The sequence below is a fragment of the Sinohyriopsis cumingii genome, chromosome 19, assembly GCF_028554795.1.
Source record: "Sinohyriopsis cumingii isolate HCF-2022 chromosome 19, ASM2855479v2, whole genome shotgun sequence".
Lineage (NCBI taxonomy): Eukaryota > Metazoa > Mollusca > Bivalvia > Unionida > Unionidae > Sinohyriopsis > Sinohyriopsis cumingii.
The window spans coordinates 71679708-71706231 of NC_142979.1; the positions used below are offsets into that span (position 1 = coordinate 71679708).

A 26524-nucleotide genomic window follows, 5' to 3' on the forward strand; every position below is an offset into this window, starting at 1 on the left:
TTCAGCATGTCAAATATGCTATATACAGGTGGTACACCTATTTCAATGGATGTCATGTACTTCAGAATCACTAACGTTAATATGATGCTTGCAGTATGTGCAAAGAATTAAATGCTGCCCCCTTGCTGCTGTACTTGACAAAGAAACACTTTGTCCACCTGGAATTTTGAACTTTATTTTTTGCTGGACTTTGCTTGCTTTGCTTCCTGAATCACAGTGTTCAAATTTTGAATCACACTTGAACACTATTTCGACAACTGAAGCAATCACATTTTGCATTTTATATATGGAGGAAAAATCTGACTTCAAAGAAACATTGCTGCCGATCAAAAACTTTATTAAAGTTAGCTTTAGCATCCTCATTTAATGCAGTGATGTGTAATAACATCTGTTCTTCAGCAGATCTCTTTGATGTACAAAATTTCAATCAAATTGGGCTGTTCAACTTTGTGAACTTTATCTAAAGCAAATTAGTTAAATGGTCTCTCCCAGAGCAGAATTTGACAAGACACATCACCCTAGCTATGCCCCCTGAGGGTAGGTTTTGCTGAGCTTTGAGCAGAACTGTTTACTGTTCATACATACTACAGATTAATGGAATATATCATGGTGGTAAAAAAATATATTTTGTTTTCTTGAAACAATTCAGGGTTAGGATTCCTGATGACTTTGTTTTTCAAAGAAACAATTGTGGCAGTGGGTTTGGGAGTCCAAAATCATGCATTTTGTGTGAAACAGCATGTTAGAGCACATGTAGATACTCTATTGTCATTATATCAAGTTTTCAAACATTATCCAAAAGAAATGTCAACTTACATTTTTAGGGTTGTTTTAGAAATAAAAATAAGCAGATACTGCAAAACTTTCCTTATCTGAACATTGATTATCCAGATGTTTAACTGACTGGCCCAGACAATGCCAATACTTAATGTACATAAATAAATACTCAATTATTAAATGTGTGTATTATTTGAACCATTCTACCATCCTTTACAAGATTATGTATTATTTGAACCATTCTACCATCCATTTACAAGATTATGTAAGGTTTTGCAACCAACCTGACTGGAAAACTATGTTTACTAATCTCCACAGCTTCTGTGATTCCATTGGCAACCAACTGTCTCATGACATATTGTCTGTCAAACACTGCTGCCTGTTTCAGTGGGTTGGGCTTGATACAGCGAATGTAGTGGACATCAGATGTGTTCAGTGATGCTAGTAGGTAGTCTAGAGAACTCTGAAATAAATCTTTGAATGTAAACTTAGTCTTACAGAACAGTTACATTCAAAACAATGTAATGGGAATACAAATTTGCATAATGTTGTACCTGTAACATCTGTCAACTCCATATAATGATCACCCACTCATAACAGTATAATTCAATCAATCCGTTCACTTTTTGTTACAAAAATGTCATGGCATATATAATGGGTCTCATATATTCAATGTCTCTACATTCCAGAGGTTAAAGTACAAGTATATATATTTGTTGGCAAAAATTCATGCATAAGTTTTAACTTTAAATGCTGACAGTTCAGAAGTTATTTTATAAAGGTAAAATAAGAAACAAACATATTGTTATGTTCAATTTTCTATACTCAGAATTCAAAATGCTGCTTCTGATTTTTCTTGTTTATCCATGCTTCCTTTCCTTCCATGTCTCATGTTGACCAATTTGAAGAAATTCTACATAAAGGCCATCTGTATAGAGGCAAATTTTGACAAGTCTTGAGGGTTACCATTATACAAATGATAGACTGTTTACACACATGTCTACTTGAGCAGTAAATTTATTATGACACACTGCACATTATTATCTGTAGACTGTGCAGACATAACAAGTAAACAACTAGGAAAATAATACTTAAAAGTCTGAATCTCTACTAACAAATTAACTAGTTAATTAATTAATTATCAGAATTTCTACCAACAGATTTATTAATTAATTATTTCATTAATTATTAATTTACAAAGGTCATATTGGGTTAGGTTTATAATCATGTTAACAAGCAAAATGCTAACCTTTACTCTAATAACCACTACAATAAGTTTGTAACATCCACACTGCAAATCGACAGACTCAGTTTTTCAACTTTACTTTGCTAACCACTAGGCCAAGTTGTTAACTTTCACTGTACTAACTATTAGGATGAGTTGTGAACTACAGGGTGCTAACCACTTAATGGATTTCTTAATTTTGACAGTGCTAACAACTAGGCTGAGTAGTTGACTTTCACTGTGCTAACAACTAGGCTGAGTTGTTAACTTTCACTGTGCTAACCACTAGGCCAAGTTGTTAACTTTCACTGTGCTAACTATTAGGATGAGTTGTGAACTACAGGGTGCTAACCACTTAATGGATTTCTTAATTTTGACAGTGCTAACAACTAGGCTGAGTAGTTAACTTTCACTGTGCTAACCATTAGCATGAGTTTTTAACTTTAACTCTAATAACTGCTACATAGTTTTCCTGGAATAGAAAGAAAACCTAACTGAAAAGTAAAGCAATTGTACCACCAGGAAAATTTTCTTGATAGTACTGCTCATAGTTTTTTTCAACAAATGCATATTTGTTTAAAAACAAAGAAGTCTATCACAATGACATAACTGTTTGCATAGAGTAGATGTCAACTTTGGAAACAGTCAGCACTTGAAGATGCTAACAATTTGTGAAGCTATTTGTACCTACACAGCATTGGTATAAACGTTTATTACTAATATTTGTATATAATTGGAAAGCCTCAAAATAAAAGAAAAGGTAACATCAAAATTTTGCTAACAATGACATCAATTCCAATAAAGAAACATAAACCAGAAACAACACAAATCTTTGATGTCTGATGGTGGCAACTAACCTTTGCAAATCATATTCTAACTTTTGTATTCATGAGAAATCTTTACCTTGCATTACAAATGTATTTTAATTGACTATTTAAAACACATATTCAAAATAGCTGGTGGAACTGATTGCTCAATAATAACACTAACATTAAGAAAAACTACAACTTCCCAAGTTTACACATGGCAATAACAATTCCCATGTTTACACACATGGCAATAACAAGTCCCATGTTTACACATATGGCAACAACAATTAACATATTTACACATATGGCAATAACAAATCCCATGTTTACATATATGGCAAAAACAATTCCCATGTTTACACATACTACAGTAATAATTCCCATGTTTACACATATGGCAATAACAATTCCCAAGTTTACACATATGGCAATAATAATTCCCAAGTTTACACATATTGCAATAATAATTCCCAAGCTTACACATATGGCAATAATAATTCCAAAGCTTACATATATGGCAATAATAATTCTGTTCAAATGACAATTTGATAATTATTATAACTATTAAACAGATGAAAAACTCAGAACTACCACCTTAAATTTAGAAAGCACAGTTTTCTTCTTCTTGGTCATGCCACTGTTATCCTCAGTCTGGTAGTCCTTGAATAAACCAGAGACAAATGGATTTGTGCTGTTCTGAAGCATAGCTACCAACTCTACTGGAATGTTGTCCTTGTTCTTTGTGACAAGCCCATCCACACTGTAAGTCACATCCCCTGCATAGTGTCGCACTGTGAAACTTGGCTCAGATATATTCTGTCGACACTTGGTTAGACATTTGTGAGTGGCAGCCAGGGAGAGAATTCTCTCTCCCAAACGTTCACTGTCAGACTTTCTGTTCAAGTAGACCTCCTGAAAGAAATATTTTATTTTACAAAGAATTAAGTTCACATGTTTTCATATTCTACGTGAAAGAAAAAGCTTTAGCTGTCAAACAACCTGATCAGAAATTTCACCACTGACATACTTGTTGCTCTATATATCGACTGATTAGAAAATAACTCTTGCGATGAGCTGCACATGCTGGCTCATGCAATGGCCTACAGATCCAACTACTCAACTGTCTCAGTATGAATAGCTCAGAAATGTGTATCACTATATTACAGACATACCATCACCGTGATAATGGGAATGTTCTTACAATAGAGTTCACACCTTTTGACTAAGTGAAATTCAAAGAATATTCTGGGAATTCTAGGGTCCAAAATAAAATTTCTCGGATCTCAAAATACAGACAGTAAAAATTAAAATTATATTCCGAAAGCAAATTTTTAGTAAATTGTGTTTCTCCGGGAATACTTACCCGATCACATTAACATTAGGGATATAAGCCTGCTACCTCTTGAATCCAGCCCTACTAAAAGACGAAAATTCGTCTTTTCAGTCTATCTCATATATACCAAAGGGCAATAACTCTTGCTCCTCACCTCCACTTGCCACCGCCAGGTGTCACTAGTTTTTTAAGCTGAGCGATATATGTTATACGAGGATGCTCGCATAGCGGGGTGGTTGGGAGGGTTTTTAAGTAATGTGATTGGGTAAGTATTCTCGGAGAAACACAATTTACTAAAAATTTGCTTTCTCCTTCAAATACGTTCCTCGATCACATTAACATTAGGAGAATAAGTAATAGGAGGAGGGAATGCTGAGCATCCTACCTCCACTCCGGGTACCTTCTATGGAATGATGGCTGGATTCCCCATTTGAACGATAACCCGTTCTCCTAATTTCATCAGCAACACAGCCTAGGGTCCCGTTATATGTGACCCCTATATAGGTTAAGAAGATAGTTATTGAAATCTTCTTACCTATGAAATTTCACTGGCGAATCCAGTGAAGCTGATAGGCTGTGCTGATTGTTTTAAATGGGTCTGGTGGTCATCTGGGCTGCCGACACCGGACCTACCAGATTCAAGGTTTGCCTCTGCGAAGCCAAATCTCTGAGACAAAAACTGAAGAAGGTTGACTCTGCATGCCAGCCAACAGCTTCTATTATATCTCGGATCGAAACATTGCGTTCGAATGCCAGGCTCGCCGAGATTGCTCTAATCTCATGAGCCGTAATCTTCATGAGGCGACTCTGATCTTGTGAGACCTCAGAGTACGCTGAGCATACAACCCACTTCAGCCATGAAGCAAGGGCTTGAGGGGTGATATCCCGTTTACTAGCTTTGACCGGAAGAAAGAGGCGCTTATGTGTGTCCTGACATGCCTCTGTGCATTTTAAATAGTGCTTGAATGCACGAACAGGATCTTGCATGGCTGCTGAATTTGTCTGAATTGAGCCATGTTAAAACCCAGGACAGATTCCATTTTGGAAACAGGGTGAGGGATTTTGGTCGATTGAAATCAAAATTGATTAAAAGATCTAATAGATCTTTGTTATGCCCAATATCGCATCTACCATGATGGCGGAATGTGTCTGATATCATGGAGTGGTAGCCTTTGATAGTAATTGGGGCCAACTGTTTCTCCTCGAAAAACCAGAGAAAAAAGTCGGCCAGTTGAGGGATTGAGACACTCAAAGGGACGACGTTATTGATATGACACCAGTCCCTGAAAACACGCTACTTTCCCTCGTAAGCCTTCAGAGTGGAGGGCCTTCTTGCTCTTGAGATTCTCTCCACAATCGAAGGTTTAAATTGTTTGTCTCGCAAGGCTGTCCAGACAAGAGCCAAGAATGAAGAAAAAGGTCTGGGCAGGGGTGGAACACCCGTGACCGCGGTTGTTTGAGAAGATTTGGGCTGGTTGGAATCTTCCTAGGTAGATTTATCGCTAGATCAAGTAGATTGGTGACCCAGGACTTGTTCCATCTGAGGGGTAATCAGAATCATCCAACAGTTCTGACCCCTTAACCTCTGGATTATTTTCGGTACCAAAACCATGGGAGGGTAGGCAAATGCCCACAACCCCTCCCAGCTGATTGACAGAGCGTCCACAGCCCAAGCCTCTGGGTCTGGAACCGGAGAGATGAAGGTGGGCAACTTGCGATTCCACCTTGTCGCAAAAAGATCGATCATCGGACCCCCCCAAAGTGTGCAAATCCGAAGAAAGACTGATTGATGGAGTGACCATTCCGTGTGAATGACTTGACCTTTCCTTGATAGAGTGTCGGCCAAGACATTCAGTCTGCTGGGAATGTGTCTGATTTGTACATTGAGGTGGAGGTTGTCACACCAACGTAGAAACTGCCAGATCAGAATGCACAGGTCTGGTGATTTGGTGCCCCCTTGTTTGAGGAGGTAAGTCACCACCACAGAGTTGTCTGACATAATGAAGACAGTTTTTCCTGAGAGTTGATCCTTCCAGAAATGAAAGGCATTGTTAACAGCCTTCATTTCTAAAAGGTTGATGTGGAGAGGCCTCTCCCCTTGCTCCCACATGCCGCTGACTGTAGTGAAGTCCGGCAACAAGTGGGCACCCCAACCGTAGGTACTGGCGTCGGTACCTGCTGTTATCTCCGCTTGGGGCATCTCCAGAGGAATCCCGGTGGACAGCCAACTGGGGTTGTGCCACTAACGCAGGAACGATCATATCTCGGGCGTGATCATTATTGTTTGATTGAGTAGACTTGAAAAGGGGCGCCATTGTGCCAGTAATGTCATTTGTAAGGGACACATAAAAAGACGGCCAAGCGGGATCAAGTCCGCCGCCACATTTAATAATCTGAGGAGTTGCAAGAATTCTCTCACTGAAATCCACGTCCTGTTGGAAACAGACTCGACGAGTTCGACGATCTGCATTACGTGAGCGCGAGGAAGCCATACCAGATTCAGATCGGTGAGAAACTCCATACCCAGATGGACAAAACGCTGGGATGGACGGAGATCGGACTTTTCCCAGTTCACGAGAAAGCCTAGATAATCTAAAAGTGCTAAAAGATCGTTTCTGCCTTTGAGCAGAATAGAACTTACCATATGTTTCTGGAGGATGTCGTCCAAGTACACTGCCATCCCTGTAGATGAAGTCGAGCGGAACAGGGTGACGACACAATCCATAACCTTGGTAAAAGCCCAAGGGCTGATGTTGAGGCCAAAGGGTAGGACCTGGAACTGATAAACCGCGTCGCGGTAAGCGAATTGGAGAAATTTCCGTGACGCAGGGTGGATATGGACATGAAAATATGCGTCGGTCATATCTAGACTGACGGCATACTCATCCCACCGGATGGAAAGACGGATTGATCTCGCTGTTTCCATCTTGAATTTCGGTGGTAAAATGTATTGGTTGAGGCAACTCAGGTCGATGATCGGCCTCAACTTGCCTTTTGTCTTCTGGATAAGAAACAGCCTGGAATAAAACCGCGCCGATTGCGCTTTTTTTTTCACAATCTCCACCGCCCGTTTTTCTATGATCGACCGTATCTCCTGTTGTAGAAAGGTATCCTTCTCCCGATCAGACAGTATGTCCGTGAAGAGGGGACAGGAGGACAGGGGAAGGGTTGGATAAATGAAATCCGAAGTCCCTCTGAAATGACCTGGAACACCCAATCGTTCTGAGGAAAAAAGGTGGTCCAATGGTCCTGAAATTGCAGGAGGCGGCCGCCCACAGGTAGGCTGTCCGCGGGTGGTGGAGAGGGTATGTCAATTTTTAGAGTTAGGAGGCTTGAAGACGGAGAAACTTTGTTTCTTACCGCCTCTGTATGGTTGCCTCCTAGCTTGATTAGACTGTTGTCTCCTGGCATTGGGTTGGGATCTATACTGCACATTTGATTGTAAGGATCCCTTGTCCCTGGTCCGTCAATCATCCTTCTGCTGTGGCAGGGGCTGATTTTTTCTAAAAGCCTGCGAGGGTTGGGCGGCGAGTTGGAGGGGCAGTTCCTGAGTTGCCTGCTTCCGAACTTCTTCAATTTTTCCTCCAAAGAGTAAAGGCGACCCAAACGGAGTCATCCGTAAAGCCAGAGTATGATGGAGCTTGAGCGACGTGGACCACAGACATGCGTCACATCGTATCAGGTCTAAGTTGGCAGAAGCAGTCAACGCATTAGCCATGGAATGGTGAGTTGTCCTGTTAATAACTCTAGCAATCTGGGCCATCGCTTCCCAAGCGTGGTCATTGTCGGATTTTGCTGCGAGTTGGAAAAATGGCTAATGAAGCCAAGTCTAACATTGAAGACGTATCGACTATGTTCCGGACTAGCTTTGACATGGCATGGAACACATTTTTGTCCACTTTGTAAAACAGTGGAGTGGACATGTGAACTGCTGCCATATTTTTGTCCAGGGCCGGAAGATCCGTACTGAAGGCGTCTGAATGAGTTTTGTACCAGCGACACGAAAACGTCGCTGGTACTTGGCTTTCTGAAAAGAACGCCTTAGCATTCCCCGGATCACCTATTCGTCATGATAGACGATCACTGATCTCCTTAATTTTTGCCAACTGGGGAAGGAGCCAGAAGGATGGCATCTCTTCCTCCCCATCAAGATCTACAGACATCTTAACTTTGTAGTCTTGAGTGGCGGTAGGAGGTGGAGAGCATTCTGAAGTTACCAACACCCTATAAATTTCTTCCACTGCTGCCTTGAACCCAAACTCAGTCCGTTCCATGGTTGGATCTGTGTACGACTGATTTACAGGAGTTTCGTCACCCTCACTGTGTGCAGAGTCATGTTCTGTAATAGCTTGCATTTCTGGATAGAGCATACCAGGTGGCATAGATGACGCGATTCCGTCATCCTTAACACTGTCACTAACTCTCCCTTGTGGATAAGCCGTGAACATATGGACAGCCGGCCCTGCTGGCTGGTTTGTCCGGCTTGTGGTCGGTCTGAATGTTGGCGACGGTCCTGCTATCACCGGTACTGGCTGCTCCAATGGCCTGGCTGGACGGACAGATTTCTCACTAAAATCTCTGCCATAGTACTAGTATGTTGCCGGCGGTACAGCTTGACTGACGGATTTATCACTAAAATCCCCGTAAGTCATGTTTGGTCGGACCGTTTTAGCAATAGGGTCCCCATGCTGGGACAGCCGGATGGCCGGTGACGTAGAGGTTGTATAAACAAATGGATCCGATGGATCTGGTAAGAACCCCATGCGTCCTGACTTACAGGCCCGAAGACCATGCCCGGACATGCGGGGGGACTTACGCCCACTGGGCAGCCTAAAATTGGGGGAACATTCCCCCAAAGAGTCAGAAAAAACTGTGGAAGCGAGTGAGGGAAATAAGGGTAATATCTGGCCTGATGTCAATAGCTTCGTCGTTTCCTGGACCAAACAACGCATCTGTTCAAAGTTGGACTGTTGTACCCTGTCAACATTATTTTCCTCCATTGCCGCTGATGTTACTGTGGCTGACGGTTGCAAACAACAAACTTTAGGTGGAGGGGGGGGACCCAATGTCCCCCACAAGGCTCGCAATGGAGGCTGTTTTCGGATGTATACCGAGGACATCAATGCTATCTTTCTTCGACTTATTCTGCCTATCCCTCCCTTTTGCTGCCTTCTGGACTACATCAGCCCACGTTTGCTCTGTCCAAGTATTACACACGTTGCATGGTATAGATGATGTACACTTGGTACATACAATACAAGAGTCATGGTTGTCTTCTTTTGCTTTGAACTATTTGCATTTCATGCATTTGGTTGACATTTCTACTGAAACGACACAAGAAAAGAAAACAAAGCACAAATTAGCAATTCAGCATGTTATTAATTCGCTAATACCACAACCGTTACTAACAGAGTAAGCGAAATTAGTCAGTGTCGCGTTAACTCTTAATTGACAACACGAGTTCCGCGATAGCGTGTGTAACATGGTCTTCAGTAAACGAAATCCGTAAGGGTGACAAAGTCACTCAATTTTGAAAAAAATTGTTAAAATAATGTATACAACCTGTAGAAGAATGATTGTCCAACACAATAAATCCAAATTTAACTTCGGATGGTCCAATTTAACGCTAAGATGGCTTGGATTGTTTGGAGGTATAATGTACGTGTTATCAGTACAAGCGCAGCTTACAAACTAGTGACACCTGGCAGTGGCAAGGGGAGGTAAGGGGCAAGAGTTATTGCCCTTTGGTCTATATGAGATAGACCGAAAAGACGCATTTTTGTCTTTTAGTAGGGCTGGATTCGAGAGGTAGCAGGCTTATATCCCTAACGCTAATGTGATCGGGGAACGTATTTGAGGGAGAAACTTAGACAACTTAAAAACAAGAAACACCAAAAATCAGCAACACAACCGAGGAAAACCCCTGATATCGTGCCAATATTCCAGGAATAGTATAACAAAAAAATGATCCAAAACAATTTCAGCAGGGAAAAAAAACAATGATTTTCAATGACTTTTCAAGACCATTAATTTAAAAAGTAAAAACTGAATCTTTCAAGAATTTCAAGAAAGCATAAAAACCCTGCAACATACCTCATTGAGCAGACCAAACACACTCGCCTGTCCCTCCAGAAGATCCAGACATGGCTGGTTGTCAGTATATTTTATGTGGCTCCATTCAACACACTCCTCTTCATACTCCCTCTGCAATACAATGTGACTTTATCATTTGAAACATTAAAATTTATTTACTGCATTTTCTGTATGTACTGACACAATTTGTTTTTGGACAGGAAAATTGTTCTGCCAAAAATGTTTTCTCATGCCTTGTAATATTTGGACATCATTAAAGCATTTTATTTATTCACAAATGTTTCTGAACATAAATGCAGTTATACAATAAGACAAGACTGAATCTTACTGAAAAGGAATGGCTTGCTTATTGTCTGAAATAGCCTAGACAAGTTATATGTATGAATCAAATTGTCAAAACTAAGTAGAACCATTTGTCACTATTGATTGGATTGTTGACACTTATATAAAGAATAACATTTGTTTAGAACCAATTGTTTCTAGTCAAATATGTTTCTTCAAAAATACTTAACTGCTCACAATACCTTAGCAGAACTATCTCTACCTTGCAAATCCAGCCTACCCAGCACAATACCTTAGCAGAACCACCTCTACCTTGCAAATCCAGCCTACCCAGACCGAGAGAGTGTATGTATATTATGACTGGATAAGTAATGTTGAAGAAACATATTTTACTAGAAAAAAATGGTTTCTTCTTAAAAATGTTAACTGATCATAATATCTTAGGAGAACAGTGAAAGGGTGGAGGGAGGTACATCCCTTTACCTGGGGAGACAATCTCCAGTCCCCTAAGGTCTGTGAGACAGCTTTCAGATAATCCAACTGGCAAACAGATTCCATAAGTTGGGGAGTGGTTTCAAAAGGGAAAATTTTCCTTCCTGCAAATCCAGCAGAAGTTCTTAAGTTTCATCCTTATGAAGCTGTAGTACAATCCAGGAAGGTAAACTCCTGTGCTATGGCTGTAAGTCCCACCAGAACATCACGAGACTTTTAGGATGATAGATCTCTGAGAAAAAAACTGGAGGACTTGGAACTCCATCCCAAGTCACAGATAATGACGGAAAGATAGTTTCAAATGCAATATTTGTGGCAGGTGTCCTTACTTCATGAGCTGAGATGCGAAGAAAAATTCATTTGGTCTGAGGTTATTTTCTGATAAGCAGAAAGAATAACAAACTTTTTCCGGGACAAAAGTATCTGTGCAGAATTGTCATCCTTTCCCTCTGTATAGAACAAGAAGAGCCTTGATCTGCCTCTATGCAATGGCTCAGTATTTTTTTGTACAACTTTGGAGTTTGTACCAGATCTTGTAGATGACCTTAAGAAGAAGTGTCTAAAGTAGACTGGAATTTAATTATAAAAGTCTGGTTCCCCAGGAATGGGAGCCTGTTCAATGAAAGCAAGGGCCACCATGAATGATAGTGATCCACTTTTCTGGAACTGCAAGTAGTTCGGGTCCACGTTCTGAACTTGTATTTCGCTGACTCTACCTGCTGTTTGTTAATGCAGTGAGGAAGAAGGTCTTATATGACAGGTGAACCAATGAGGCTCCTGAGAAAGGTTCAAATGGTGTATTGTTCAGCCAGATTGGTACCCGTGATAGGTTCCACTTGGGTTCAACATCTCTGGATGTTTGTAATCAAAATTGGACAGATCTGATAGGTCTCTGTATTGTCCAATATTCCATGATGACATTGGATGTCAGTGATTGTGGAACAGTAGCCTTTGATTGTGATTGGTACTAATTTTTGTCTCATCAAAGAACCATTGTAGTAAGTTAGCTATTTTGAGGTATTGATGCCTGCAATAGTACAATGTGTTCATGGGCACATGATGGTGTGAAGATTTTCCATTTGCTTTTGTACGCTTTCAAAGTGGAGGGCCATCTCGCTTGAGTGATTTCTCTGCCAGTAGTTGTGAGATTGTTTGTTCCTCAGAGCTTGTTTATTAAGACAGAAATGTACATGTTCAGTAACTCGGGGCTGGGATGAAATACTTTCCATAATGGTTGCTTGAGCTGTTATGCATATTTAAATTTATTGTTTGTCTGTTAGTTTTAAAATATTTGTTTTTATTCTATTACATGTTATTGTATTGTAATATTGTTTACTGGACTTCATTTTGTCCAGAATTGAGTTCAGTTCTGTTTGAATTGATGTAAATAATTAGTAATATAATCATTGTATCTCGTTTCTGACCTTAAAATCAGTGACAGTTTTGGTAAACAACTTTTGTTATTTTTTTTTATTCTTTCTCAGAGTAAGAGTAGAGTCAAGGTCTTACCTTGAGTTTGTGATTTGAATCACATGTCAACTCGTAAACAAAGTTCTATTTTTTCCTGAAGGACGAACTTTTAACACTCATCTGGGAATCTGTTTTGCATCTTAAGTAGTCATATAACTGATGTCATGATAAAAATTCTATCAGTTGTGATTTAACATCTGACACGTTAAGTTGCATTATGTTGTGACCAGTTTGGGCTGAATTTTTATTTTCTTTTAATGCTTGAACTCAAGTGATTATTTTCCCTGGAAATACAATAGTGCTCTCAGACTGATAAATTTCTTGGACAATGATATTTACTAGATTTTATACGGAATTCAACACTGGAATATTTTCTGTGATTCAACAAGAGACTGTTGAAACATCAGTACAACACTATTACAGACATCATCACCTTCCATCTTGAATTTCATTGGGATTTGAACTGAGATTCACTTAGAAATTTTCATTGATAGGACTTGTGTTTATTAATTCTTGGATTACTTTTGGATTTAATTCATATTACCGTAAATTCTTTTTCCTAATTTTTTTCACTTTGTATTCTAGGGAAATAAATTATTTGTTAAATTTTACAAAGCTTGTTGTCTTCACTATTTTCTATTGCTTATTTTAAGAGCATAGACTCGTTACAGAGCAAATGAGAGACAATCTTGATTTCTGAAGATTTTGCTGTAAGATTGACGATTTTTCCATTTGAGTGGAGCAACTGGATGAGGTGACACTCCAATTCTCTTGCTTTCTCTTTCACCTTCAGAATCTGAGGTACTGGAAGGTAAGAGTGTCCCTCTCTTCTACAGCAATGTTTCTTTTCTTTGCTTACAAGAAAATCTAATCAACATAATTAATATTATGAATTTACTTATTATTTTATTGAAAATAAAATTCTTACATTAAGACAAAAATCAATTTAATTCAATATTATTGACTAAAGCATTAACAATGTTTTTGTGGTCATACATTAATGCAGTTGTGAAATAACATTGATACCTTTACACTATAAAAACGAAGATCAGTAAAAACCTATTCCCAACAGGCATGAATAAGAAAAAAATACATAAATAATAAGCTTATCAATACAAGCAGGTATTCCCAGATACCTGTAGATCCTTAAGGAAATGGCGGACAAAGTGCTGCTGTAGCTTTTCATTGGCATAGTTGATACACAGTTGTTCTAAACTATTGATATGGAAAGACTCAAATCCATAAATATCTAGAAGACCTGAAAATACAGAGAAAACATCGTGGTTAAGAAAAATGTGAGATCTATCACACTACCCACAAGCCTCCAAAATTCAAGACTGATCCCCTAGTCGCCTGACCATGAAAAAGATTTCCTAGGTTAAATAGATTTATCCATGATACTGTTTTCCTCTTGTTTCCAGCAAATATTATTTCTTTTTATGAAATGTAGAAGAAAAAAAATTAAACAATTATTATATCACAAGTCTATGGTCTTCTATTGTTAGAGCCAGAAAGCCAGGGCCTACAAGACAAGCCCACATTGATGTAAAAGGCGTGACCCTGATCCCAAGATCAAAAGGTTGAGAAAGTGAGCAAGCAATGGCCGAGTGAAACGTCTTAGCTACAGAATAATGAATCCAAAGTATCAAGAAATTCATCATGGAAATTATTATATATAAGCAAATTTTAAAAAAATGTCAACATCAAACTTAACACAAATATTATGATTGTGACCCAGCATGCATATTCAAGAAAGAATTACCTTAACTTCACAATGATTCATCCCAATCATGAAAAAAATTCAGTGAGAAGTTTAGAAATATAAGAAACTGAAAATATGTTAACCAAAACTTCAATGGCTATTTTCTATGTTGTAACCTTGACCCAAAGATCAAGTGGGTGAGTAAGAAGTTGTAGAATGAACTGTCCTCAGCTTCATCAGGATTCAAGCCAAATATGATGCCAATCTATAAAGGAACTTAGAAAATATATGCAAATATAAAACTCTAAAACCAAGTCAAAGGATTTAGACAATATATGCTATGCCTAGTGTCTCTCTAAAGTGATTTTAACACTGAATTTATGAACATGATTGCATGGGGGGGGGGAATCTTTTTTTATACTTTCTTTAACGGTTCTTCCTGAGATGCTGTTAATGTAAGCAGTGTATTAAAAGGATAGCAACCAATAATGGTTCAGGATGTTGATAGCAAATCTCCTGTATTGGTCCACAAATATCCTGCAGCATTGAATACTTGATTATCACATTCATATTACACCCTTCACTGTAGAAAAGTGTCTTAGCCTACTTTTAGGATGAAGGCTGTAGGTAAATATTGTTATGGAGGGTGGGGGGTGGACTATAAATAAGAGTCCTTTAACCAAATATTTTTTTATAACCATAGGTCCAAAATAGAGAAATATCCTTTAACATGGAATGCCCATTACAACCGTATCCTTTATAACCAAGTGTTCCTTTTTAGTGTATCACCTGGGGGGTGCAAGACTGAGTTGAAAATCTCCTTGGTGTCAAAACTGTGGGTCACACTGAATAAAAAACAAACTTTGTTATCAAAACTGGGGGTCAAATTAAAAATGTGGGGGTCTCTGAAGTGCAAATGAGGGTAAAGGGAAACACTGTATCAACATGTCCTTTATAATCACATCTTCTTTATAGTGAATTGTACTTAATAATCAAGTGTCATTTATACTGAGGTATCCATTAATCAAGTTTTACAATATCTGCTGACATACATAATACAGTCAAACAGTTACTGAAATGTATTCCAATTACCCATGTGACAATAATCATGAGATTGTAAAGTTGTCCTCACAAATTCATAATATACTAAATCCGATTTCAAGAGAAAATGAACTGAATTATACTAAAGATAATAATAACTAAATGAACAATACATACCTATTGTGTGATCATATGAGTTGGCTTGTATCTGGGTGTTTATGAAGCTGACAAGCCAGTCAAATAGCCTGCAAAAGTAATTGTGCAGTCATTTGAAACAGAGTCCACACAATGTACAGATCAAAGTACTTACAATACTGCTTTGGTGAAGTAATTTAATAGTGTATTATCCAGGATCTGATGAAGATCATAACATGTAACATAATGGTAATCATGTTCTTCTGTGCCATGATTTTATTGCAAATTGATACTGCTGTGATTAATCTGAATTAAAAATGTTTGACACCTTTTCTTTTCTATTATATTAAAATATAAAATTTACAGTATTCATAGATATTTTTAGACAATATATTTGAGGAATGGAGATTCAAATATAAAAATAAATTGGAAGACAAACTGACACCATCATGGAATGAAATGGCTATGATGGACAGGCAATTTAAACCTTACAAACAATTTATTAATAACAAGAAAAATATTAAGAAAAACAAATCGGTGATATATGTGTCAGTAAGGAGTAGTAATGATGCCTTAGGCAGCCATATGCATGGCTTGTAATTGTGTAAGCTATGCTTTTTCTTTAAAAAGAATCATGTCTTGAGCAAGGCTTGTCAGTATCCATTAATTTTGCTTATTAGTTTGTGTTTTTAAAGAAATCTATAAAAGATACAATGCCACTTTGCTTAAAATGGGAACCAGAAATGTGTCCATATGACATGAATACCTCTGCCTATATGAGATATTTATAGGGCAAAGTTCAGCTTGAACAGGGGCCATAACTCAATATAACTGTAACTGAAGAAAGGCCAAATTCAAATCTAACCTACATCTACCTAGTAACTGAAATGCATTGTGCCAATTTTAATTAAATCAATGAAGTCCTACAAAGTCATTTTTGAGAGGAAACAAAATTGATTCCCTTTCTGATGTGCTGCATTTAAGGGGAGAAAAAAAAAAAACAACAACAAGGGCTAAAACTCTGTAAAATTTTCCAAGAAAAGGGTAACAGTCAGACCTGTCCTAGGTCTTCCTAAACTGAAATTTGTACCAAATTTTGATTTCAATCTATGAAGTTCTTCAAAAGCTATTGAGCAGAAATAAAATTGAAGGGCAAATTTCTAAATGAAACTGTGATCTTACTCCATATAATTTTGCTGAAAAACTCTAAGAAGTGAACCTAACTGACGTCTTCTCTATACAAAACCTCATAGTAGATTTTATTTCAATACATGAAGTCCTTTAAAAGTTCAGAATGGAAAAAAATTAATGGCAAAGATCTAAGTAAAACTGGCCACAAAGCTGTTCAGTTTTACCAGAAAGCAATGAAAATCAAACTTGACCTAGGTCTTCTAAGTATAAACTTATATCCAATCTGATTTCAGTGCATCAAGGAAAGAAACACCAATTGCAAAGTTTCGAATCAAACTGGGACCATAACTCCATTCAATCTTGCTGGAAAATGTGAAAATTGACAATTTAAATATCTAAGCAAATATATGATTTCAATCCAAGATGTCCTTCAGAAGTTACTGGGTGGAAATTCAACTAATGAACATTACATCATTGGATTGGATGGACAGATGGACAAGAGTGTGAAGAGTGTCTGCAGCCTCCACAGATATGATGGGGAAATTTTAAAAAGTTAATGCTCTAGTGCTCAACCCAGTGGTGCATTGCATTAATACCTTTCTATGCACTATGAATTGCACAGCATAACCAATAACATGTAAGAATTTGTCAATTGTCTGAAGAAATAAATTACCTGGTGTACAATAGAGTTGCCAGGCAATCTCGACGGCTTTGGGCCTCGGACTGTGGTACAGGTTTGACAAAGACACTGTGCCGTGCATGTCCCCCAGGCTGAATGCTACGGTACAGAAACATCTGCTCCAGGTTACAGGTCTCAATGCTCAGCAGGTCTGCTGCAACTCTCATAGCCATCTCTGTTACTAGTCACATATGCAAAACGAATAATAAACTTGCATTACTTCTTAACTTATTGTGCTAGTTTAATTTAAATTACATATCTTTCATGCATAAAAAATTTCCTTTGCCTACATCAAGTTGTTTATGTATATTTGTACTGAGAGAGTTTTCATCCAAAAGTCAAAGAAAGAAAACAATGAAAAAAGGAAGACATGTGAAATCTAACCAGTTTATCCATATGTGCATGCAAATATGTCCTTCTTTAACATGTACATTCAAACATGTCAAACAAATTTCTTTTGTTAATATCAAGTATTTTTGGCATAATCATGCCAACAAGGTTTTCACCAAAAAAATAAATTAAAATGCGTTTGATAAATTAACAAATTTGCAAAAATTGGAAAATTGCCTGAACAGCAAGAAAATTTAATAAGACCATCAGCAAATGCATGCAAAACATGCCTACAAAATTGTACCTGTTTTTGTCAAATGTTTATACCATAAATATGCTGATCATCTGGGCAGTATGGATGAAGAGAAATAAGATATTCTCCCTCTACAGGTATACAATGCAATAAATAAATGCAAAAAGTGTTTTGCTCCTAACTTTAAATGGATAGAATTGTAACCACTTAAAAAGATGTCAAACTTAAGTTTTTATTTCCTCATCCTATAAAATAGGTAAGAAACTTCTACAATAACTGAATCAAAACTAACAAGAACTGCATGGGCTTAACTATCTTCCTCTTAATTCACTGCCAGAGACAACAACCCACCATAATGTTTATCAGGAATCCAAGCATACATTTTCAGGAAACTAGTGTGAAGATCTGACAGAGTCACCATTATTTCAATAAAAAGAACTGCCACAATGAATTTACAGTCTGTGGGAAGTCAGTGAATGGCTGCTAAATAACCTCCACTTTGAAGGCCATAATATTGATAATAACTTTGAATTCTCCTAAATAGTATTCTGCAGTGTTTTCTCTTCTTTATTTCAAATGCCAGTTTTTCATCAGGTTCACTGAAGAGTGCATCTGCTTGTCATGTTGATATAATTAAATCTGTGTACCAGTCTATTATTTCGATAACATACTAAAGTTTGAATTATGCTGTGCTACTTTTATACTCTTGTACCTATGTCATTATAAAAGGACTCCTACTCAAAACTGTATCTTACAAAATGAAGATTTTGTGCAATTTAGTTAATTAAATTCAGATGCAAAATTTTCACTGAAATTAAAGGTTACATAAATACAACTGTGATTCTTTATTTGGCAGTTCTTTAAATCATGGTGTCCAATATAATGTTCTCTATACACACTTAGGAAAAAATTTGGAAGGTGGTCTCAAAAGGAATTTTGAGCAAACAGATGCTTTTTGACCCCATAACCATGAAGAATTTACATGTCCATTACCTGTTTAATGTATATGAACAACTATTAAAGCCTTTCAAATGAATAATTCACTGGTGTCCATGAAAGTAGTTATACCTGGCATGCTTGATTTCATTCATTGGTTTCCTGGTTGATTAGCAGTTCTGACAACTGATTTCACATAATATAACTGTGATAAAGCAAATAAACAAATATTCACTGATCAATGCCTACAAATGTGATCAAGAAAATGTAGTGAAGAAACCTGAACTTGAATTACAAGACACTATTAATGGCCACTTCCTTTATGACTGCCATTTCGACATTGGAAATTTCTTATTGTCTTTAATAGGGATCGTGGCATTTTTAATTTTTTTGTTGGCAGGATCCTTTACTCTAGGTCCATTGTAAAGACAGGGTGTCACATGTGGTGCAAGTTGTACAGAAGCATGCACACAGCATTCTCTTTAAGTAATATTTAGTGTTACCTGAAGTTACATCTATGCAATATTAGTGTTGTTTAATTACCATGGATATATGAACACACCCAAGGATTAATCTTGATTACCATTTCTGGCACATACCGATGGCATCTGAGTCCCGTGTGTATCACACTCCAATGAGATCTTGACCACTTTTCTCTCCTTATTGTCACTTATGAATTTCTGATGTGCATCTTATTTTAAATGCTAAATCTCATAACAGGTCTGTACAGTAATCACAGTTGTTATTTAGCAGCAGCTCAACCAGACCCCTCTCCATCAAGTTTGTGTCAATGTTTAATAAACCTTTGAGCACAGGTGACAATGAGCAAGTTCAGGTAATATGTTTCTTAGGGTTAGGGTTTAGGGTTTAGTGTTTAGGGTTAGGGTTTATTTATACAAGGGAGTAATTTTACATTACTCCAAGCATTCGCCTCAGGATAATTACTCTTAAGACAATATACTTATATATATATACATTATATAAGGATATTTATTTAAATCCCTATGGCTGACAAATCTAGGGACCTTGATTACTACAAATATTGACAAACTAGCAGTAAATAAGCAATTCAATAATTCACTCCATACTGGGTTTCTGCTTGGTATCAAACCTAAGACCTCTTTATGTGAAGTGTGACAACTATCGCCTGCCTGCATGTTTCAGTGCCATACTACCATAGCTACTGCCACATCACCAAGAATGATGTTTGGGCAGCCGTCCATATACGGTACTAGAACATACAGGGTTAGGGTTAAAAGGGTTAGGATTTAGGGTTAGGATAAGGGTTTAGGGTTAGGGTTTTGGTTTTATTTATATAGGGAGTAATGTAACATTACTTCAAGCACTGGCCTAAGAATAATTATATATATTGGGTTTAGGGTTAGAGTTAGGATTTGTGTTTAGGGTTAGTGTTAGTGTTAGTGCTAGGGTTAGGGTTTAGGAGAAAAATGTAAAAATAAAAAGTATTGGAATTAGAACACAGATGCATTTTTTAAACTGACCAATAATCTCTATACATCCCAGCACTGGGAATTCAGACTGGGACAACAGAGATGCTAACTTAGAAACTCTTTAATCCATGTCTGTTAACTCATTTACAAAATACAAAAAATACAATATTTTGTTCCTTCACAAATTCATTAATTAAGTAATATAATTATTTCATTTCTCCCCACATTTCAAGTAAATTTCAGTAGTCATGTTCCCCAAACATGAACTATTCAGAACTGGACAACAGGTTCAAAAGACCCTTCAAGCCCTAAATAATCAGCAAATATTTGTGCACAAGAACGGGAAATCTTAAACAACATATTTGTTCACAAAAAACATGAAAAACATGAACAACATATAATAAATAATATTAAAAAGCAATGAACATTTTGAACATAGAAAATAAATGCTTGATAAAGAAATACTACCCTCTAGTTCTACATAGGTGGTATCAAGGTACTTCATGGTATCATCCTCTGGAAAAGCATCGTATGTGAGCAATCAATGTAAAAAAAACAGTTAACCTGTTTCCATAAACAACAAATGAAGCTGACTTGGTCTCTTAGTTTTGCATACCTGTGGTTAAAATGGTGTTACCCTTGTGACAAAGTACTCATTCAAGTTACATATCCGATTAACCACCTATACTGTTAAAATTTGCATGCATCTAACCCAGTGGTCTAAGTAGCAACTAAAATAGTAACATTTGAGACTAACAAGCAAATTCGGTGATTGTTTTTATTTTTTGTCATCTGGCATCTGCCTACCATAGCGTGGTCACAAAAGTTTACAATATGAAATCTAAGTATGACATTTAAGAAGTTAGTGGACAGATAATGAAAGAAACCAAGTTGTACCGTCCAATCTAAACATTAGAGGACCATAAGCTTGAAGATAAAATCTGGACTGTGATACAGGAAATGCCATAAAATGGAAAAGCAAAAGCATACCATGGTTTATCTCTGCATGAAACAACTTCTATTATATCAACAGAAAGAAAGGTAAATTAAAATAATGAGTGGCGACCTTGACTGTGGTAACAAGATGTTAAAAATGCATTGCAACACATCCTCCACTGACAATATACAATATTCTAAGCTTCACCAATTTATCTTACGTGTCTGTTAAGTTTGAAAGTAGAAGGGCAAATATGAATGAAAAATGAAATATTAACCTGTGACCTTGACCTTAAAGACAGGACTCCCAATATGGCATGTTGTATATGATATGTCCTTTACTGATGATAGTTATACCAAGTATCATCCCATTATATCACACTGCTCTAAAACAATAGTGGAAGGAAACCATAATAGAATAATTCAAGATATAATGTCCCAATAACATTGATCTTGAAGATAAGTCCCAAAATGTGGTACACAAAATACCAGCTATTGATAATATACAAGTATATCAAGTTGCATCTCTTAGTCTCAAAAAGCTCTTATGTTATAGACGAAAAGAAAGTGCTATAGGCACAAAAAAAAATACTTTGCTGTGACTTGGCCTTTAAGAGAGGATCCCCAATATATAACACAACAAACCTTCTAATAACGATGTAGAAATACACCAAGTTTCATCCCTTAGAAACAAACAACTTTAAAGTTACAAAGAGCAGTGACCTTGACCTGAAGATAGCACCTCAAATGTGGTTTTCTACATATCTTCTAGTCATGATGTATAAGTATACACAGTTTAATTGCTTAGTCTCAAATGGATTCAAAATTATTGAGTGGAATGCAAATTTTGATGACAAAAGAAAATGTAGAGTCCCAAGCCATGGTCTTGACCTTGAAGATAAGACCACCAACATGTTAAGTGACACACCCATGTTTCCAAGGTAATAGAAAATGTAAGCATCAAAACATACATCTACAAAAGTTGCTTGTGCCACATTTGGTGGAGATACCTTTAATAATTTGAGAGTTATGCTTCTGAAATAAACAATTGTCAGTTTGATTTGTCTATTAACATGTGATTGTCACTCATAAATACATTTGAAGCCCTCAGAAGAACATAGTAAAATGTTGAATTTTGAAGGTAACATAGATTGTCATTAAACAAACGTTAACATACAGTATCTGCTTCAACACCTGTTTGCAACTAATAGCTGCATACCACATGGCGATGAAGACATAGCTAAGACTGCTATTTGGTTCAACTCAGTTTAGGACTCGAGAATACACAAAACTTATATATACCCAAGTGGAATTTATTACAAGTACAATCCAAACAAATCTCCTATCAGATGTAAAAATGATTCTCATTAACGTCCTGCAGTGTAATCATTTGTGACACAAATAAGTGATAGAAATAGTGATGAGTTTTGCATGAATATTAACCATAAAGGTCATTCAGAACTAGATTAAACATAGACTGACATATTTATTACAAAAAAACAAGTAACCCCATTTCTTAATGATCAGTTACGAAATATGGACCCAGCAACTGCAGATGTATGGAAACTGAGAAAACACCTAATTTTTTCAAAGGATATCTATATTTCCATCGAGGTAAATATTTAATAAGTTGAAAACTTGATTAATATGACGTGAAAAGCTTTCATATTAGTTTGATATATAATGCAGCTGGTAGTTCTGGAACTCAGTATGTTAACATAAAATCTTCTTCAGAGACCACCGCTTTAAGTTCTGCCAACAAAAAGCAGTCTCTTAAGACAGGTGATTTTGCAAAGAATTAATTTCCAATGTCACAATTCACAGTTTGAAAAGGACAAAATCATCCAAATCATTGTATATGTTCTGCATCTTTTATAGATATGTATTGTTAAAGTATCGCATGAATTTATCTGAAAATATTTATATATAGTAGTAAAGTAAAGATTTACATCATGAAACATTAATATTTATATCTGAAGATCACATGTAAATGTATCAGCATACAAACTGCAAAATTAATTGAGGTAATATTTACTTATCCTGTCTGTAAGTTAACTTTACTTCTTTCAATTACTTGAGATCTTTCTTCCAGTGTTAGATCTTTTGGTGGAGGTTCTGCCACTGTTGTCAAGGTATTAAATTTATCAGAGATCTACTGTCACAAAAACTGTAGTGGTTTTGATCAGGCCTTGGGTATGGGTGTGTGTATGAACCTTGTTATAATCAGCCAGGTCAGTTAGCTGAAGAAAATTATGCATGAACCCCAATACATCTGTGGGGTGGGTGGTGGTGGTGGTAGGTAATAAATGTGGGTGGTAAAATAAGTGTTTCATTGGCACAGTTACCATCTTAAATTAATGCATAATAAATTGGAAATACACCTGTAGTGAAAACAGAGATGGCATATATATTATTTTACTTTATGTAGAGAACCACGGATTGGTACACATATGTGTACACTGTTTATATTTATATGTCTTATGCACAGCATGAATAGAGTATCAACACCTGCAAATCTCATCACATACAATGAATCCACAATACAATTCCATCAAACAATGCAAACACACAGATTTAAAATATTCAATAATTTTGTAACAGGTCTGAATTCAGTGGATAAACATAGCACAATCACATAACAAATGATGAAGCACATTTACTTTTCAGTATGTCCCAAGTCAGTAAAAGTTAGTTTGTGTTTTAAGCCGCCATTAGTAGCATTAGTAAGCACAAACTTTCTCCCTGCAAAAAAGAAACTTTCACGGCACAGAAAATGTGTTCCAGTCATATTGGAAAATGAAAAAATCCATCAGATTCCATTGCTTCTATTTATGTTTGAAACTGACTTGTTATTGAAACATTGTAGTCGGCTTTCTTTGATTAAAGGTGCATGCATTATTGAAGTCACTAAAGGCCAGCTTTGGAGAACCAAACAAATACCTGTTTCTTATTGTGGCAGCAACATCAAATAACTGTATTGCATGATTGAGACTGATTTTTTTCCATTTGCTTAGTATGTTTTCATAACAGTCCATTCATCAAAGGTAATGTTTTCTTTGAAATTTCAGCAAACTATTTTATCTGGGTACACTTTTAAAAAAGGAATTAGCCGTCATTTGATTGATTGTAGTTACAGTTCCTCCCGGCCTACTGAATAGACCAACAAGTAAGATGGGGTTTTTTGTTGTTGTTTTTTTACATCTGTGGTAGCAGAATGGTGCTGCCTTTCACTCATGAGTCATAAATTTAACAAAGGGTCAAAGGACGATAGAGACACAGGTGTTCTGGTCTGATGACAGGGATTTCAACAGAAAATATGAGCATTCTCAAGGATTTAATTCTGTGTGAAAAGAAGAGGAATTTTACTTACCATCCACACACAAATGTCAGTCTATGTAAATATATTAATTAGCAAGCAGCTGAAAATCTGACCAGAGATAGATTACAAAATAATGCCTCATCCGATTGATCTTTGCTTCCAGAATGTCAACAACAAAAAAGCGGATATCTCACAACATAAAGTACTCATGCTCAATGTGAATATAAGTGGATTATGATACAACAATGCACTGTTAAGACGGTTTGTCATTATGGACAAAGAAACTAGTTTATGTAACAATAGATACATTTCAGTGCCTTTTATCTCAAGTTTGCAGCTTCCTTTCATGGGGCCTTTGAATTTCCCCACTCTAAACCAATGGTTGTATATACAAGTTTAAACAACCAACAATGTTGCCAATAAAAAAATTGCCACATGGTATATTTTGCCTCCAATAAGGATGACTTTGGCATTATGATGGCAGTAAGGATATGTAATTCAATATGATTTACAGTCTATATCAAATGACACCACTTGCATGACCTGTTGTTGTTGTTGTTGTGGGGTTTAACGCCATTTTTCAGCACGATAGGCTATACATGGCGGCCAGTATTAATGGTGGAGGAAGAACCCGGAAAACCCCGGAAAGAACCACCGACCCACGAGAAGCTACTGGCAAGCTTTCTCACATGCCCACATTGGTGCATGACCTGTAAAATCTGGGAAGATAGTAGCCAGCCTCATTTCTTTTTCTTGTTAAAACAATCTTTCTTGTGCTAGAATCATTTATAGCAGTTAAGAAAAGTCTACACTTAGCCTGTGGAACCTCCAAAGTGGTCATGTTTACAAAGGATTAAATCACAGTCAATGGTGTCAACATCTGTTTTTGTGACATAATTGTTCAAAGTAGTGTCAAAATGAATATTTTGCCTAAAAATCTTGGTTGCTTGCTACGTTCTGTGGGTGGTTAGTCACCAAAGCATGTTTATATAATAAAATCATTCTGTCAAAGGTATGATTGTGATCATATGTGACAGGAGGATGCTCATAGCAGAGGTTGCCCAAGAGAGGTTTTACTGTATAACAAACAACTAAAGTTGTCAAAAGTTTAGGAAAAGTCTATCGGGTACCCATCGATCCTAATGATCGGTTACCTGGGTACCCCATCTATGGGAAATTATATTAAATGTGAACCTGAACTGCTTTGTTGTAGGTTCATAAATGCCAACCCCCAGAGAGGCATAAGTATAATTCTTACTAATGTCAGTAGCAAAAAAGTGCAATATGAGCATAAAAACAGGAATCTATATATTAAATGCCACAATTATGGACAACTGTATGAAAAACGTACATTTATTTTTGCTACTTACCTGGACCTGCAGTTGCTTTCTTGTCACAAGTTAAATCGATGTGGATTAGTACAAGAATATTGAGAGAAAATAAAATGATAAATTATTAAATACATAACACTCACTTTAACTTGTGTACATGTCTAACTTTTGTTGAATGGTTGTATTACATTGCCGGGTTCCTCTTTCAAAATTTGTAAAGTGCTATTGATTTGTCCCTTTCCTGATGCATGTTTCTTCAGTTTAACAAAATCCCTCTCCTGTAACATTTTTCAGTCATATAACACCCATGAGTCACATCAATAAAGCCAGCTTCGCTTAATATTTGGCACCATTTTTATTAAATATATTCTGGTACCTAAGTGTGTATCAGAGTATAATGAATTCGTGTCATGTGGTTTCAAATTCAAGAAGCCCATCTGTTTTCGTGGAAATATGTCATGTACAGTTAATATAAATAGAAAATATGGAAACTATTCTATGTATATGGCCAAATGGTCGCACCCATTGAAAATATAAGATTAGTAGACAGAGGTCGATTATGGATAAATGCGCAGTCACATAACACAAGCCTTAAACTGTATTCATTATTCTGTGCCTTACTCACTCCTATGTTGTCAGGTATAATCTCTGATCTGAACTTTGAAACATTTTTCTTACAAACAGGTAGCCTATGATTCATTATATTACCTGTGTAATTTTGAATGGGTGGGTATCCAAATAACTGGGTACCCTTAGCAACCTTTTACAACAACACAGTGCTGTATCAAGCTTAAAAACA

The 26524-nt window shown here is 36.8% G+C and overlaps 1 protein-coding gene across 1 annotated transcript in view; it reads right to left on the reverse strand.

Annotated features, from left to right (window-relative positions):
- LOC149775937 (unconventional myosin-XIX-like) overlaps positions 1-26524 on the reverse strand; it is a 94346-nt gene that overhangs the window by 21307 nt on the left and 46515 nt on the right. Inside the window, exons 13-19 of the mRNA XM_089942985.1 lie at positions 20608-20655; positions 17164-17350; positions 15402-15469; positions 13618-13739; positions 10238-10348; positions 3406-3723; positions 1062-1240 (exon numbers count right to left, since the gene is read on the reverse strand). Coding sequence (XP_089799111.1) covers positions 1062-1240; positions 3406-3723; positions 10238-10348; positions 13618-13739; positions 15402-15469; positions 17164-17350; positions 20608-20655 — 1033 coding nt within the window. The remainder of the gene's footprint in view (positions 1-1061; positions 1241-3405; positions 3724-10237; positions 10349-13617; positions 13740-15401; positions 15470-17163; positions 17351-20607; positions 20656-26524) is intronic.